The sequence below is a fragment of the Austrofundulus limnaeus genome, unplaced genomic scaffold, assembly GCF_001266775.1.
Source record: "Austrofundulus limnaeus strain Quisiro unplaced genomic scaffold, Austrofundulus_limnaeus-1.0 Scaffold183, whole genome shotgun sequence".
In the NCBI taxonomy this organism is placed as follows: Eukaryota; Metazoa; Chordata; class Actinopteri; order Cyprinodontiformes; family Rivulidae; genus Austrofundulus; species Austrofundulus limnaeus.
This window is the reverse complement of record NW_013952585.1, coordinates 51780-66593: the sequence shown is the minus strand read 5'-3', so window position 1 is coordinate 66593 and position 14814 is coordinate 51780. Positions and strand designations below refer to the sequence as shown.

The window sequence follows — 14814 nt, the reverse complement described above, 5'->3', positions numbered from 1 at the left end:
GTGTGTGTGTGTGTGTGTGTGTGTGTGTGTGTTACCAGTATTTCAGCAGAAGGCAGCTCGTGTTGCAGAGTTTTCGCAGTGGTGTCACCAGCCTAGCTTGGAAAAAATACTATTGCAATGAACCGGTTAGGCTGTTGGCCTCTGTTTAGTTAAAAAAAAAAGGATTACAAGAAGGTGTAAAAATGAAAATAAAACAAAAATGTCTTTCTTACTTTGCATATTGGTCATAATTTGGTGTTTTCTAGACATAACTATCAGGTTACCTGTTTTGAAGAAGAACACTATTTTCTTTTTTTCCTGACTGTATCAGAGGTGTACAAAATTATTCTTGTTTGAAATAATTTGGTTAACATTTTAAATATATTTGATTTATTTATCTACATAAATCTATAGTTTGACTTCATAAATTCACCCTACCGATCAGTGAATTTAAAGTGAAGTTACCTTTACTGTTTTTTTTTTCTTGTAGTTTTTCATTCTGTACTGTTGCAAAGTGACAATTACAGAACAATGCATTTTTATAGTGTTTTATAGCAGCTGGTTGGATCCAAACTTACATATTTTCAACAGTCATGTCCTCAGTTGAACTACTTCTGTCTGGAAAAGCACCTGTTATCAGCACTACTGGAACAGAGTGACTATCTGACTCTTAGTCTATGTAAACATTTAGCTCACTGCTTTTAGCATCACTTCATTCAAATATGATCCAAGCTCCCAGTTTGTGGAGAGGCTTGCTAAAACAGCACTGCGGTCCATTGTTTTGCCATGAGAAAGGCATCCTTGAATAATTAGCGGCCTGCCAGTGGAATGGCCTGTGATGTAACAGAACTGAGATGTTTGGCATTATAAGAATGTCCCATTTCCCTTTGACACTGGCACTTCACAGCCTTTTCATGTGTAGTCTAGCATGGTACATCCTAGGGTGCAGTGGACCTCCCAGCAGCCTCATCATCCCTGACACAGTTTTCTCACYATTCACCTATAGTTGTGCATCATTTGTCCCATACATTCCCCTTAGTTTTTAATGCATTTATTTATTTTGGGTAAAAAAAAACAATAACATATGATTTTCAATAATATAAGGAAATTAAAGTCCAGTTTCTTGAATGAATGCATATCTCCTATTGTCCATATATTTTGCTAACAGACACGGTTAATTACATGGCTGCACACCTCTTATCACAGTGGGACATAAGTGAATATTTATCATCACTGTTCATTTTTCCACCAAAGGGAGACATGTTGTCTTTCTTTCCACAATCCTTACCTCATTAGGGTTAACTGGTTTTCTTGTGCAGTTTTATTGCAAACATGGCAACCCCACAAATCAGCTTACACTCTAACCTCAGCAAGAATGGTATTTGGCCCGTTCGGCTGTAATTCATCCTGTATCACATTAATTTCTTTTTACTGTGTAGGCAGTGCAGGGGTTGCACATCAAACATTAATGTAATTACTTTCAAGTGCCAGTCATGAACAGTGAGAGTTATATTAAATAATAAAAAATACCTGTAATGATTTGAGGCTTTTTGCCTGCCAAAAGTCAGCAAACGTTGTGCCAGACACATTTAATTGTCTTTGACAACAGTACTACTGTTTGTAAATGTAATTAGTGGAACATGCAGGTTAGTAAACTGGTTAAATTGTTGCACATTAGCTCAGACACACACACTTTCTCTTAGGAATTCTTAGAAATGTTGTTGGAGCTGACAGACATGTCTGATGTAGTTCAACCCAACTTAGCTCAGTCTGCAGTGTCAGCACTCCATGGTTACTGTTTGGTCAGAAACATTAGTTTTGTACCTAATAGACCATTGCACAAAATATTAAAATGTATGTGTGCATATGTGTCTGTTGAACCCTAACTGTACTCATGATGGAAATCACTGTCTGCCTAGGCCTGTCACGATAACAAATTTTACTGGACGATAAATTCTCAGAAATTATTGTGATAAGCGATAATATTGTTGGAGACCAGTTTAAACTAATATAATGATATAACAACCCTGTTTACAGAAGTTTACATTAAAATTTACATAGTGTAAAAAGAATAAACAACTGTTGGCAATCCCAAGGCGTCGCCAGCTGTGTGAAGGCGTCAGAAAACTGAAGACGCTTCTCTGGCTAAATGTCTGTTCACAGGCTTTCATGCTTCAGGAGACCATGCACCTGGCAAATACCTGACACCAGAGTTCACTCTATGCTATGAAGTAAAAAAGAGGGAAACACGATGAAAACTAAAAAAGCATGAAAATGAAATTTATTGTCTTCTTTTTAATTGATCTTCCTCAATTTATTATATCATACAATTAATTGATTTGTTTATTGTGACAGGCTATGTCTGCTTGAAGCAGTCATCTGTGTATGGTACTTTAAAAAAATCACATTTATAGGAGAGTAACAGAGAACAAAAGTACAACTAGATACCGCATAGCGGTAACATAATGAACCCCGCACGCACAAATGTACCAGAACTCAGAAGTCTTTATTCCTAATAAATGTCATGCTACTGGGTGCATCCCAAAATTGTAGTGGTTTGGGAGTGGGTCTTTTTTTGTGGGGGGTGGGCATTGGTTGACCTGATGGATAGCCCCTCATCAGAGCTAAACAACAAAAGAAATCTGAAGCTCCTATGTTTAATAGTTTTTGAGCTATAACCATTTGTGTATGTCCAGATACCACTTTTTCAGATAAATTGGGGGGGGGGGGGGCACTGATTGGTTGACCTGATGGATAGCACCTCATCAGAGCTAAACAACAAAAGAAATCTGAAGCTTCAATGTTGAACAGTTTCTGAGTTATAAGCATTTTTGCATGTCCTGACACCCCCAATTTGAAAGGAGCCCCCTCCTCAAATATGGGGTCTATCGTAAAACCGTTGGCTGGAGCAGTGTAGGTCAGACTCATCTACAGTCCTGCCAAATTTCATGTTGATTGGTGCAGCCGTTTTTGTGCTACGGTTGACCAAAAATCACTGGAAAAAAAACCAGTACGAAAACAATATGACTCATGTACAGTATTTAAGATTTGTTGGAAAAATACTGTGTGATCAAAGTATAGTGTGTGTCTTCAAATATTCACCCATCACTTTAATGGAATAAGATGTTTTGTTTTCACAGAAGTAGATTTTTTACTGTTCTGTTCAGGTCCATTTCATTAACTGTTGCATAATGCAAATAAAATGTTGAAACTCCAAAAATATATATATTTTTCCACTAAATCTTCATAGAGTACAGTATTTAACTCACCAAGATTACCTGAGATGTATTTATCTGTTTATTTTCATATATTTATTTTGTGATTTCTCAAAGCAATCCATGGTCTGACCTCAGGTTGAATGAAAAGGCCACTACTAGTGATGTCTGAATGTTTGCATTACATTTGTGAATAATCGTTAAATGATGGAACTATAAATAGTTGGAAAGATAAAAGCAAAAAAAAACAAACAAAATAAAACCAAAATTAAAACCAAAAAATAAAAAAAAAATAAAAATAAATAAAACCACATTTCAGATGTCTGAAATTTGTCTAATAAAACCAAATTTCCCTCTGGGATCAATAAAGTATTTTTGAATTTGAATTGAATTGAAAGWTTTTTTTCCTGAGAGATGGGCATTTACTAATGTCTTTCTGCTTTGACATTGTGTTCACACACTCCTAAAATGCAGCAAGTTGCCAAAAACCTGCTTTCACATAGGTACTCCCTTTAGCTGATGATTATTTGACCAATGCATTCATTTAGTGCTGTTTTACTCATCCTATAGTTCAAATGAAAGTAAAAAGTTGTTTTTCAGACACTGTTATTTTTCCAGATAAGTATAGTGTAATTTGTCATGTCTTGTTTTTCATCTGATATTTGAATTTAATTGTAAACTGAGTGAGGATCAGGTATGTTTTCAAATCAAGCAATGAATAAAGCATAAACATTTGGAATAAAAATGGGACAAAACATTAGAGCTTGAGAGAGATAATTGGAAGTTGATTACATAAAAATGCATTTTTCTCAAGGACCACCAGTGCGCCAAGAAGATGATTGCAGCTACCAAGACCACAAGGATTTGTGTTTTYGTGTGTGTGTGTGTGTTACAATTTTCACAAGTGAATTATTTTCATTTTGTGCAGCTACAGAGCAGTCTTGCATATTTTGATTTCAGTTCAGAGCAGAGGTGCTGCCGGAGGCTGTTGGTTTGTTACCTGTCTGATGAAGGGGGCTGTCTGTCTGAGGAATTCCCACAGTCCAGAAATGAGGCAAACAGGAAAGCTCATAAACACACAGGCCCCCTACCAAAGTCTGGTCCTCAGTTCCCTGGTCCAATAAACATCAGCTTATGCTGTGGGCTGACGTCCCTCTTACATCTCTGCACACCTGGGAAAAATTACTGCCAGCATGTTTGAAGAAATACCTCATTTCCCCCCTGGTTACCATGGCTAACAGTACTGACAACAGGATTTTAAGGAAGGGCAGAACAGCAGAGTTGAATAGTTCTGTCAAGATTGTTTATTTGAGTCAACAATCAGGCAACAATTTATCATTTGTCTTTGTTATTCACAACTTATCACCAACTTCGGAAGGCAAAAAGGCGGTAATGCTCTTTGTGTGTGCATGTGTTTGTTTGCAGTGTTCTCAAAATATCATAAACAACCAGATAGATCTGAATGAAACTGAAAGTAATCAATGGATCAACTTCTACAATGATTGACCTTATCAAACACAAAAATGGCTATAACACCGTCAGTTTTACAGATTTTCAGCTAAAATTTAATGAGTTGGTAGCTGAGAGTCATTTCCAACTTATACTAAGAGCTAACTAATAATGCTAGATCTGATTTTAAAACTTTGTAATAAACTGTTAAAGTCAACTCTATTTTTTTAGAAAAATATTTGGTAACACTTTATTTGAAGGGGTGTAGTGACATGACACTGTCATAAACATGACATGACACCAATCATGAACATGAAGGAGGCTTCATGAATGTTTATGACTGCTGTCATTAAGTGTCATTAGGTAAATTATGACATGTTTAATGCAAAGTTGACATTGTTTAACATGTCTTGGTTATGACAACTTGACGTTGGTATAATATGATATATATACTGATATAGAAACGTCAAGAGATACTCTTTTATTGTATTTACAGAGGCATGTGATTGTATCATACCATATGATTTCTTGGTTAATGTCAAAACAACAGTCATAAACATTCATGAAGCCTCCTTCATTTTTATGACCGTGTCATGTCAGTTTTACGTACACCCCTCCATGAACCATGGGAATGGCTTTAATAAAACTTCAATAAAGTAATAATTTTGCAGTCAACCCAATTCAAGATGGCCACCAGCTCCATATGTTGGCAGTGCTTGTGCTGTTTTTATTGATCTAGCTTTGATACAGGGATGAAGTATCAAAGCTGTAAATAAAACCATAAACATTTTTGTTCTGCTTAAAAGGAAGTTTTGATTAACAGAAAAACTAACATCATGCAATTCTCTTTCCAGGTGTACTTTGACTGTGGTGCCAAGGTGGATGTGGTAGATGTTCAAGGCCTCATCTTGTCTCCTGGTTTCCCCTACAATTACTCCTCAGGCACACACTGTGTTTGGCAGTTTGTTGTGCCAGTTGATTACCAGCTTGTTCTGGAGATTTTTGACTTTGACGTATTTGAAAGCCATGACTCTGAAGCTCAGTATTCTGCAGTCTCTGGTTTTGAAGAAGATGCTGCAGAGAAGTTGACCACTTCCCGTGGAAGTTTATCTGCAGGGGGAACTTCACCTGCGGGTGCAGAGGCTATGCTTCAGAGTGCAGAGGATGTCTCAAAGGGTCAGCAATCCTCTCAGGAGGGTCAGTTCAAGCAGGTCGTGGTCCAGGAACAGTCAACAAAAATGGAGATAGCCAAAGTCTCAAATTCAGCAAAAAGATCTGCAGATTCTTCTTCGAGCCTGTCTTCACCACCCTCTACTTCCTTTGTCCTCCTACCAGGGGCTTTGCCTCCTGGAAACAACGCCATCACCTCCATCTCTTCATCTCACCAAAGGGAAAACCTCAATCCCAGTTCAAACCCAATCTCAGCTATGGAAGAGACCACCCATAGTTCACCACACTTCACTGAAACTCCAGCTGTGAGCCCTGAAACTCAACAGTCTGTACTTGATGCCTGTCCCCACGATGTCCTCTACATCTCAGACCTCATCACCTTTTCCTCCAGGTTTTGTGGGTCTAACCGTCCTCCCAGCAGCCAGCTGGTTTTTGGCTCAAACCAGGAGATGGTGGAAGTCATTATGGAGCTCATCACCACCACCCACTGGGGACGCGGTTTTGCTCTTCTTTTTCATTATCACAACTTGTCCGAGCCAGTGGGTGATCAGCATGGCACGTCTCCATCAGGCAGCAAAATGGACTCCCTGCTTGCTGCTGTGAGTGGAGCTGCCTTCTTCGCTTTGATACTTGCAAGTCTCCTCTGCATCATTTTCAGGTAACGTAAGGAAAAAAATAATAATTTAGGAGTTCTGACTAAAACCARCAGCAAAATTTAGTCCATCAGGTAGCTGATACAATTGTAGTCAGACATCCACATCACAAGATCTCATTATAGGCAAAAAATGTCTTAATTTTAGATATTTGAAATTTTATTTTAGCCATTCTTTTTCCCAGAGTGTAATATTCGTACAGTATACAATATTTTTGGATTATTGTGGTTTTTCTGTAATCCGTGCAGGGTCAAAATTATACATACTGGATCAATTATGGCTGTTCATTTATTAAAGCAGAGGTCTTCAACCCTGTTTCTCGTGACCAACTGTCTTGCATGTTTTAGCTCTTTCCCTGCTTCAACACACCTGATTCAAATAATTAAACTACCTACTCAGAATGCCATCAAGTTTAACAGATGTCTGTCAGTCATTGTTTCAGTCAGGTGTGTTGAAGCAGGGAAACATCAACACATCCAGGGCAGTGGGTCAAGAGGAACAGGGTTGAAGAGCTCTGCTTTAAAGAGTAAGTTTTTATCTTTACAAATTCCATCAACTTTTTTTTAGATTACGGTTGACTGCAGATGGTAGTGTCTCCTTGTCAGCTTAAAAATTTTATTTAGTGGTACTCATTGGATTTACCAGTACTCATCTGTCAATTTTAGATGAAAAGACGATAGGTAATGATGTCCAGGAACATTCCAGGAGCCACCAAAACTCAGTCCTCCCGTGGACTGGAAACTGCTGGAACACCAGTGTCACTGTTCAAAATGAAGAATATGGTGTGATCCCGAAATTACACAAAACTTTTTTGTGAATGGATAAATGAGTTTTAGCTTCTGGAATGGCCTTCCCAAAGTCCTTACCTCAAGTTCTGTTGGAATTTTTTTGATTATGCTTAAAAAACTAGGTCTATGCCAGAAAATCAGCCAATTAAAATATATTTTGCAGATTCTGCCAAAGTGAGTGGTCAAATATCAGGCATGTACAACTTACTAAAGGATATTACCCAACTATTACTGAGGGGTGTATTCATATTTTTGAGTCTATATGTATAATACTGGACCTGTGTGGATCTAAGAAGGTCCACAGTAAATTATAATTTGTGCACCCAAATCTAATCTTAATCACTGAAGTTGGATAATCATTCGGTCCGAAGTTACAAAATGATTAAAAAAATTAATTAACGGAAAGTCCCAAATTAATAAGAAATGTATCCCCATCATGAGTGTAATTCTTTGAAAGTAATTGTACAGGAGATCGGTATGTGTCTTGAAACAATCTGTTTTTAGAAAAGAGACTAAATAATATGTTTTTAAAGGCAAGGATTCTAAAGGGATTGAAGGTAATGTTTCACAACTTAGTTTCAGACAAACATTCTCAGCATATCATTGTTAGTTATAGTTACCGTAGTTAGACACAGAAGGTAAACCAAAGTGACTGGTCTGGATGTTAACTCGTCTTTCAGGTAGTGCGTCACTTTGTCTGTAATGTGACATTAAGTGAAACATAGCTGGGCTTTTTTATTGATTTCTTTGACCAAAATGTTGTCATTCCTATGATATCATTCATAATTTTGTTCAGCACATATTGGAAAATGTTAAAGGTGGTGTATTATGCAAAATAGACTTTTTTGAGCTGTATATCAAGTAGGGATGTCCCGATACCACTTTTTCACTTCCGATACGATACCGATATTACAACTTTGAGAAATGTCCGATACCGATATTGACCGATACCGATATTGACCCGTTACTGTAACAGTGCAAGTCACACACTTTTACCTATTTTGTAATGTAAAATCTTAGAAAAGTCTTGATCAGATCAAACAGTGAAAAAGAGTAGGTATGAGAAAAACTGACCCATTTATTTTAAACCAATGGATCACATACATTTTACACTGAAGAACATTATACAATTTAATAAATAAAATAAATTACAATACCCTGACAAAAATAACATAATAAAAACAAAATGTACTTTTACAGTGTAAAATAATTCAAAATCACTCCAGTTATTTTTTTTACCATCTGTCAGCCTTGTGCTGCTTTATGGTGGAAAAAACTGAAGGTGGGGACAAAACAAAACCCCACATCATTGTCTGTTTAAAGTTAAGAGTCCACAGCTCCAGTTTTACTGATTGTAACTAAAACAACGTGATCATTGCACTTAATCTTCAATCAAACAAGTGTGTAAACAGATTAAACATCACTCTAATAACAAGAGCAAAAAATAAATAGTAAGAATTAGTTATTTAAATTGATAGCTACCTTTCTTAGTGCTAAATTTCCACTTTCTATAGTCTGAGCATCATGTGGAGATTAGCCTCTCCTGCAGGGAGCAGTTTTTATCACTGCTCTCGTCATGTCGCGCTTAAATTTCAAAACAAAATCTGCGCTCTCCTTTCTTCTGTCCATCAAGARCTAATCCACGGATGTCAAAACAAGCGTGCTGTCCTCGCTTCTGCCCGCTTAGAATCACCGACCGGACCAGAGAGGAGGTTCCGAAACAGCGCGGCTGTGTGCGGTCACTGGACCGAGGCTGAACCGAGCCGAACCGCAAAGCTGCTGCCAGGGTGGAGAGTAGTTGTCGCTCCGGTTTAAAACGTTCACGGTTCTGTGTTTCCCCTCGGAAAACTTGTGCGTGACAACTTTACACTTAGTTTCAACTCTGTTTCTGATGAAAATAAAAAGTTCTGCTGCCGACATTCTTGCTAACTTGTTAGCGCTGCTGTTGTTGTGATCACGTGAGCGCTACAAGCAGGATCCAAGCTCTGCTGGATAGAAACACTGGAGTGGAGTCAGTGAACTGCTGGAACGGACTGCTAATATCGGAGCGCTTATATCGGACATTTTTTATGCAGGCCGATAAAATCCGATACTCGTTTTTTGGCTGATATCGGACCGATATCCGATATCCGATATCGATATCGGATCGGGACACCCCTAATATCAAGTTATATCATTCCCTCATCAAAAATATACCCAGAGTGTTGCTTTGACTCATTCATGCATGTTTGAGATGTTTGAGCCATGTGAAGCTGACTAGAAGAGTGCTGTTACAAAACACCGCCTGCTTGCACAAAGCTCCTCCCTGGAGCACAGTCCCCAGCTGAACTCCTGCCCCACAGAGTACACCCCCCACCCCAACACATGCTGAAGTGGGGGTGTCAGAAATGGTAGGTGGTTCTTAAAAGACAGAGACCAAATTCTAGGTGTTTAGACAGGATATGATGCAAAGTCTATTTTATTTTTGATAAACAGTATACAGCTTTTTTTTGTAACAACTGAAGGTAACATAGTCACTTGATTTTTGGTATTAAAATGAACTATGTGCCTGGAAAATGCAGGATATGCCCCCTTTAACAGTGGGTCATTCTAAACTGTAGGTGCATGGCAAACAAAATATCAGAGTACTGTATTCACATGGGGAGCATATTATTAGCAGGTTGATGTTAAAGTTCTCTTAGAAGCAAAGCCTTGTTCTAAAAAAGGTGCCCTTATCTTTTAAAGATAAAGAAGGTTTAACTGAGGACTAAATATTCCCAGGAGAAAATTCACAAGTCTTACATTCTCATGACTGAAAATGGGTTGGTCTGAAAAAAAAAATAAATAAAAAAATTGCACACAAATCCACAAACTAGGGCCTACACAGTCACAACTGTGTTATGTTGACTCAGCTGGAAGCCTCAGGCCCTGATGTGGTGACCCTTGGTGAATTAGCTGGCTTTGGCTGCAACTGTGCGGCCTGCTTGATGTGGAGCATTCTCACCATGGACAGAGGGGCGTTCAAGGTGCAGCACCTGGCATCAATTCCAGTGCACAAAAACAGAAAGGCGGCATGAAAGTAATGGGCGGGTAATTGAGGGAATAAGGAACAAGAAGGAGAGGTTGCACTGTGTGAGTTCAGAGGCGATAGCATTGTCACGCAGTCAAAAGGTGTAATTTACAAGCTGTGCCCAGCTTCCATCCCCAAGGACAATAAACACAAGCTGAAGGGGGAAGTTTGAACAGCTGTAATACTATCTGTTCTGACAAGCTGACTGCTTTAACCTACTGCTTCAGACTGATTTGAAGGKTTAGATTTGCACTTATGTCTGTCCTCAGCTTTCCTTTACAATCAGTTTGATTTGATTTGCGTTAATGTGACTTCTAACTTATTGTCTCCAACTCAACCAGCAGGCCTAATAAATCTCCACAGATTGTTTTTTCTTTCTTTGTTATTTGTAGCAGGGAAATTAGAAACACATGTTCAATAAAATGGGAGTGTAATTAGCGAGAACAACACAAGTCATTCAGGATCAAGGAAATGCATTACCATGAAACACCAAACTCACACAGTAGCTGTTTTTTCCCCTTCTTTAATTGTTCCCTGTTATTCTAAGGGAGTTCATCAAAATCACGGGCAACTAGCCAGGCAGTTCAGGCAGAATCTTAAATATCGCAGAGTTTTACTCCTTCAAAATCAACCAGGGATGTAGGAGAGCATCAGCAGGGGTGACTGTAGTGAACTCATTTAGCTGTTCATTCAGCCATTTTTAATAAGAAGCTCATGTGTTTTGGCATGGTTCACTGGTTTGAATAAGTGTAAAAACAAGKTAGAAAATAGCTGATGATATAGCATCAGACAGATATTTCAGGAAAACACTATTATAAACATGTGGGTTCCACTTAGTTTTACAAGAGACCTAATAGCATTAGTCAGATGAGTGCATGTGGAGAACTGGAAAATGCCTTTAGGTGAAGAGAAGGTGATAGTTACTGGTGAGTTTAGTTGGAAGGTTTCATAAATCTGTGCTGTGTTCAGCATCGGATGTTAGAAGCTTTAGAGTAGGCTTGACACTCATCTGTGTGAATCCAAGTTTGTGGCGCATCATCACAAACACCCCAACAGAACAACTTCTGAGTAGAAAAAGCCACGAGTGTGTGTACTGCATGCTTACAAGAGAGATTATAGCTCCTGCTAAACGGGAAAGTGTCCATTTGAACATTTCTGGTTTTAGCACCACAGTGGGTTTTATTCATGAAAGAACACAGCCAAATGTGGAGAAACCCAGAATAACCAGAGCAGTTTTTCCACATACATGTTTGTGATTAGAAATTGAGCTGATTTAGTGGGTTTTTTTTGTTTTCCAGACCCAAAATGTGTCCTAAAAGAGCGAGTTCCTCCGCATCCAGCACTTCTGAGGTACAGAAACTGCCACAATCTTTTTTTATTTGGTTCAGCATATTCTCACTGGTCTTCTTTTGGTCATTTTGAAACAATGGCTACTAATCTATGTGATGTCCTGAAAAATGCACAAAAGGGACAATTTCTAGCAATAATGTTTTTCTGGATATATATAAAACCAAATAAACTTCTAAATCTTTAAAACTAGGGTGAGAGGCTCTATATTCCAGATGTTAATGATTAGACTTCTCTGGAACTCAAAGATGGACACATATTTATTTTTATTTTCCTGACATCAAGGTGCCTGTTGTTTCTTTTTTGTAGAGGTGTGTAGGGTGTGTGTATGTGGAGGGGCTGTGTTAAAAAATTCAACAAAAACTACCTTTACTTAAAAAGGTTTTAAAAAGTGTCCAAATGATGTGCTTTTCAAAAAAAATATTTATCAGCTTATTTCTTCATTTGTCTTCTAGCATTTTCTTTCACATTGCATCACCTTTTATTTGTAGACATCATCTGAAGGAAGATCAAACATTTGCTTGTCCAAATAGATTTGCTTTCTCACTTCAGTCCCTGTTGGTTTCTCTCCACATGGGTCTTTCTGCTATCCCCTACCTGCCTTCTTGTTTCCCCCTTTGTCTTTTTTTTGTCAGACATTCCTCTGAACACGGAGCTTTATCTGGGATCACTGAACATTTGTTTTTAATATTCTTCACCAGAGAGGCCAACAAGGTCTACTTCTACTCCCCACAGAGGCATCCCAACTTAGTTTCACTCCAGGTCACAGATTTCAAACTGAATTTGTTTAATAATACAGTATTTGTAAAGCCAACTTTAAAGCCTTATTATCTTGATCTGTTTTGCTCTGGTAGCAGTTAGATTGTATCACTTTGATTTAATCTTTTCAGTCAAAGGAATGTAAGATCAAGGTAAAAAGAGCATTTAATTTAAAGGCAAACTAGGCTGAGTAACACTTTATAGAGTAAAAGCTCCAACTTCACTTGAGTCTGAGGGCTGTAGACAACCGATCTGATGAGGTTAAACAAAATACGAGTGTTTTTTCTGATATAGTCAGTATTTCAAAATACAGCTGGTCACACACAACTAAAGAGTGGTGACCCCTCTAAAACATCTTTTATTTTGCTAGCAGACAGACAGGGCTGACTCAAACAATAATGTGAGTTTTAAAGTCCTACACCCACCGTTTTTCATATTACACATCCAGCGACTCTGTATCGGTCTGTTGTTGAAAAGGGAGCTGAGCTGTAAGGTAAAGCTCTCTGTTTACCAATCAGTCTACGTTCCTACCCTCACCTATAGTCAGGAACTTTGGGTAGTGACCAAAAGAACATGATTGTGGATACAAACAGTCTAAATGAGTTTCCTCCGCAGGGTAGCTGGACTCTCCTTTAGAGATAGGGTACGAAGTTCAGTTATCTGGGAGAGACTCAGAGTAGAGCAGAGTAGAGCTCCTCCACATCGAGAGGAGCCAGTTGAGGTGGTTTGGGCATCTGGTAAGGATGCCTCCTGGACGCTTCCCTATGGAGGTGCTTCAGGCATGTCTAACTGGGAGGAGACACAGAGGAAGACCCAGGACACGCTGGAGCGACTATGTCTCTCGGCTGGCCTGAGAACACCTTGGAGTCCTCCCAGAAGAGCTGGAAGAGGTGGCTGGGGAAAGAGAGGTCTGGGCTTCCCTGATCAAGCTCAAGCTGCTGCCCCCGCGACCCAACTTCAGATAAAGCGGAAGATAGTGGACGGATGGATATATCCAGCGAAATATGATAGAAACATAACGTGGCAAACATTGAAAAGTAACACAAACTGGTTAAGAAAATGTCACTTTTGTGACGATTTTAAACAGTTGCATTTCCACCTTCACTCCCATGTAAGGGATGTGGCAGGATGCCCCGACATTCGCCCGGAGATGCTGAAGGCTCTGGGTGTTGTGGGGCTGTCATGGTTAACAGATCTCATCAACGTTGCACAGAGGACTGGGACAACTCCTGTGGAGTGGCAGACCAGGGTGATGGTTCCCATTTTTACAAAGGGAGACCGAGAATGTGTTCCAGCTATCATGGGATTACGCTTCTCGCCCTCCCCTGGAAAGTATACTCCAGGGAGGTTCCGATCAATCGTCAAACCTTGGATTCAGGAGTAGCAGTGTGGCTTCCATTCTGGTCATGGAACATTGGACCAGATCTTTACCCTTGCGAAGTTGCTAAGGGGGTCGTGGGAGTTTGCCTCTTCAGTCTACAAGTGTTTTGTTGACTTGGAGAAGGTTTATGATTCTGTCCTGTGGGGGGTGCTGCGTGAGTATGGAGTGTCTGGGTTGCTATTAGGAGCGATCCAGTCCCTGTATAATGAAAGCAAAAGCTGTGTTCGCAATCTTGGCACAAAGTCAAGCTCAGCACGGGTTGGACTCCTCCAGGGCTGTCCCTTGTCTCCGATCCTGTTTGTAGTGTTTATGGACAGGATCTCAAGGCACAGTCCATGGAGAGGTTGTCTAGTTTGGGAACCATAGGGTCTCATCTCTGCTGTATGCAAATGATGTGGTTCTGTTGGTTTCGTCATGTCAAGACCTTAAGCGTGGACTGGGGCGGTTCACAGCCAAGTATGAAGCGGCTGAGATGAGAGTCAGTTCCTCTAAATCTGAAGCCATAGTTCTCAACTGGAAAAGGGTGAAATGCCCCCTCTGGGGGTGTGGGGGTGGTTTTGCCTCAAATGGAGGAGTCTCCACTGGGTGTCTTGTTCATGAGTGATGGCAGGATGGAATGGGAGATGGATGTGTGGTTTGGGGACTCATCCTCAGTAAGGGTGTTGCTTAGGTCATTTATATCCATTTATTTGACTAAGTCTGATCAGCTGTGGGAGCCAACTGTAAAGGGACTGCAGACAAACATGCGCGCATGTGCACACACACACACATACTATGTCTCTCTATCCTTGTGGGGACTTTCCATTGACTTCCATTCATTTTTTTAAAATTTTATATCCTAACCCTGACCATTTACCCCTAAAGCTAACCTCACAGGTTACCTGACTCTAACTAACCTAAACTCAATTCACACCTTGATCCTAAATCTAACCCCCGCACCCAAAATCAGCTTCCAAAGTTGTGGGGACCGGGCTTTGGTCCCCACAAGGAGCATCTGGTCCCCACAAGGCTGCATTTTCCTGAG

The 14814-nt window shown here is 39.6% G+C and overlaps 1 protein-coding gene across 1 annotated transcript in view; it reads left to right on the top strand.

Annotated features, from left to right (window-relative positions):
• The window catches only part of si:dkey-112e17.1 (uncharacterized), a 37635-nt gene that overhangs the window by 9334 nt on the left and 13487 nt on the right, over positions 1 to 14814 (top strand). Inside the window, exons 2-3 of the mRNA XM_014018078.1 lie at positions 5498 to 6471; positions 11602 to 11653. Coding sequence (XP_013873532.1) covers positions 5498 to 6471; positions 11602 to 11653 — 1026 coding nt within the window. The remainder of the gene's footprint in view (positions 1 to 5497; positions 6472 to 11601; positions 11654 to 14814) is intronic.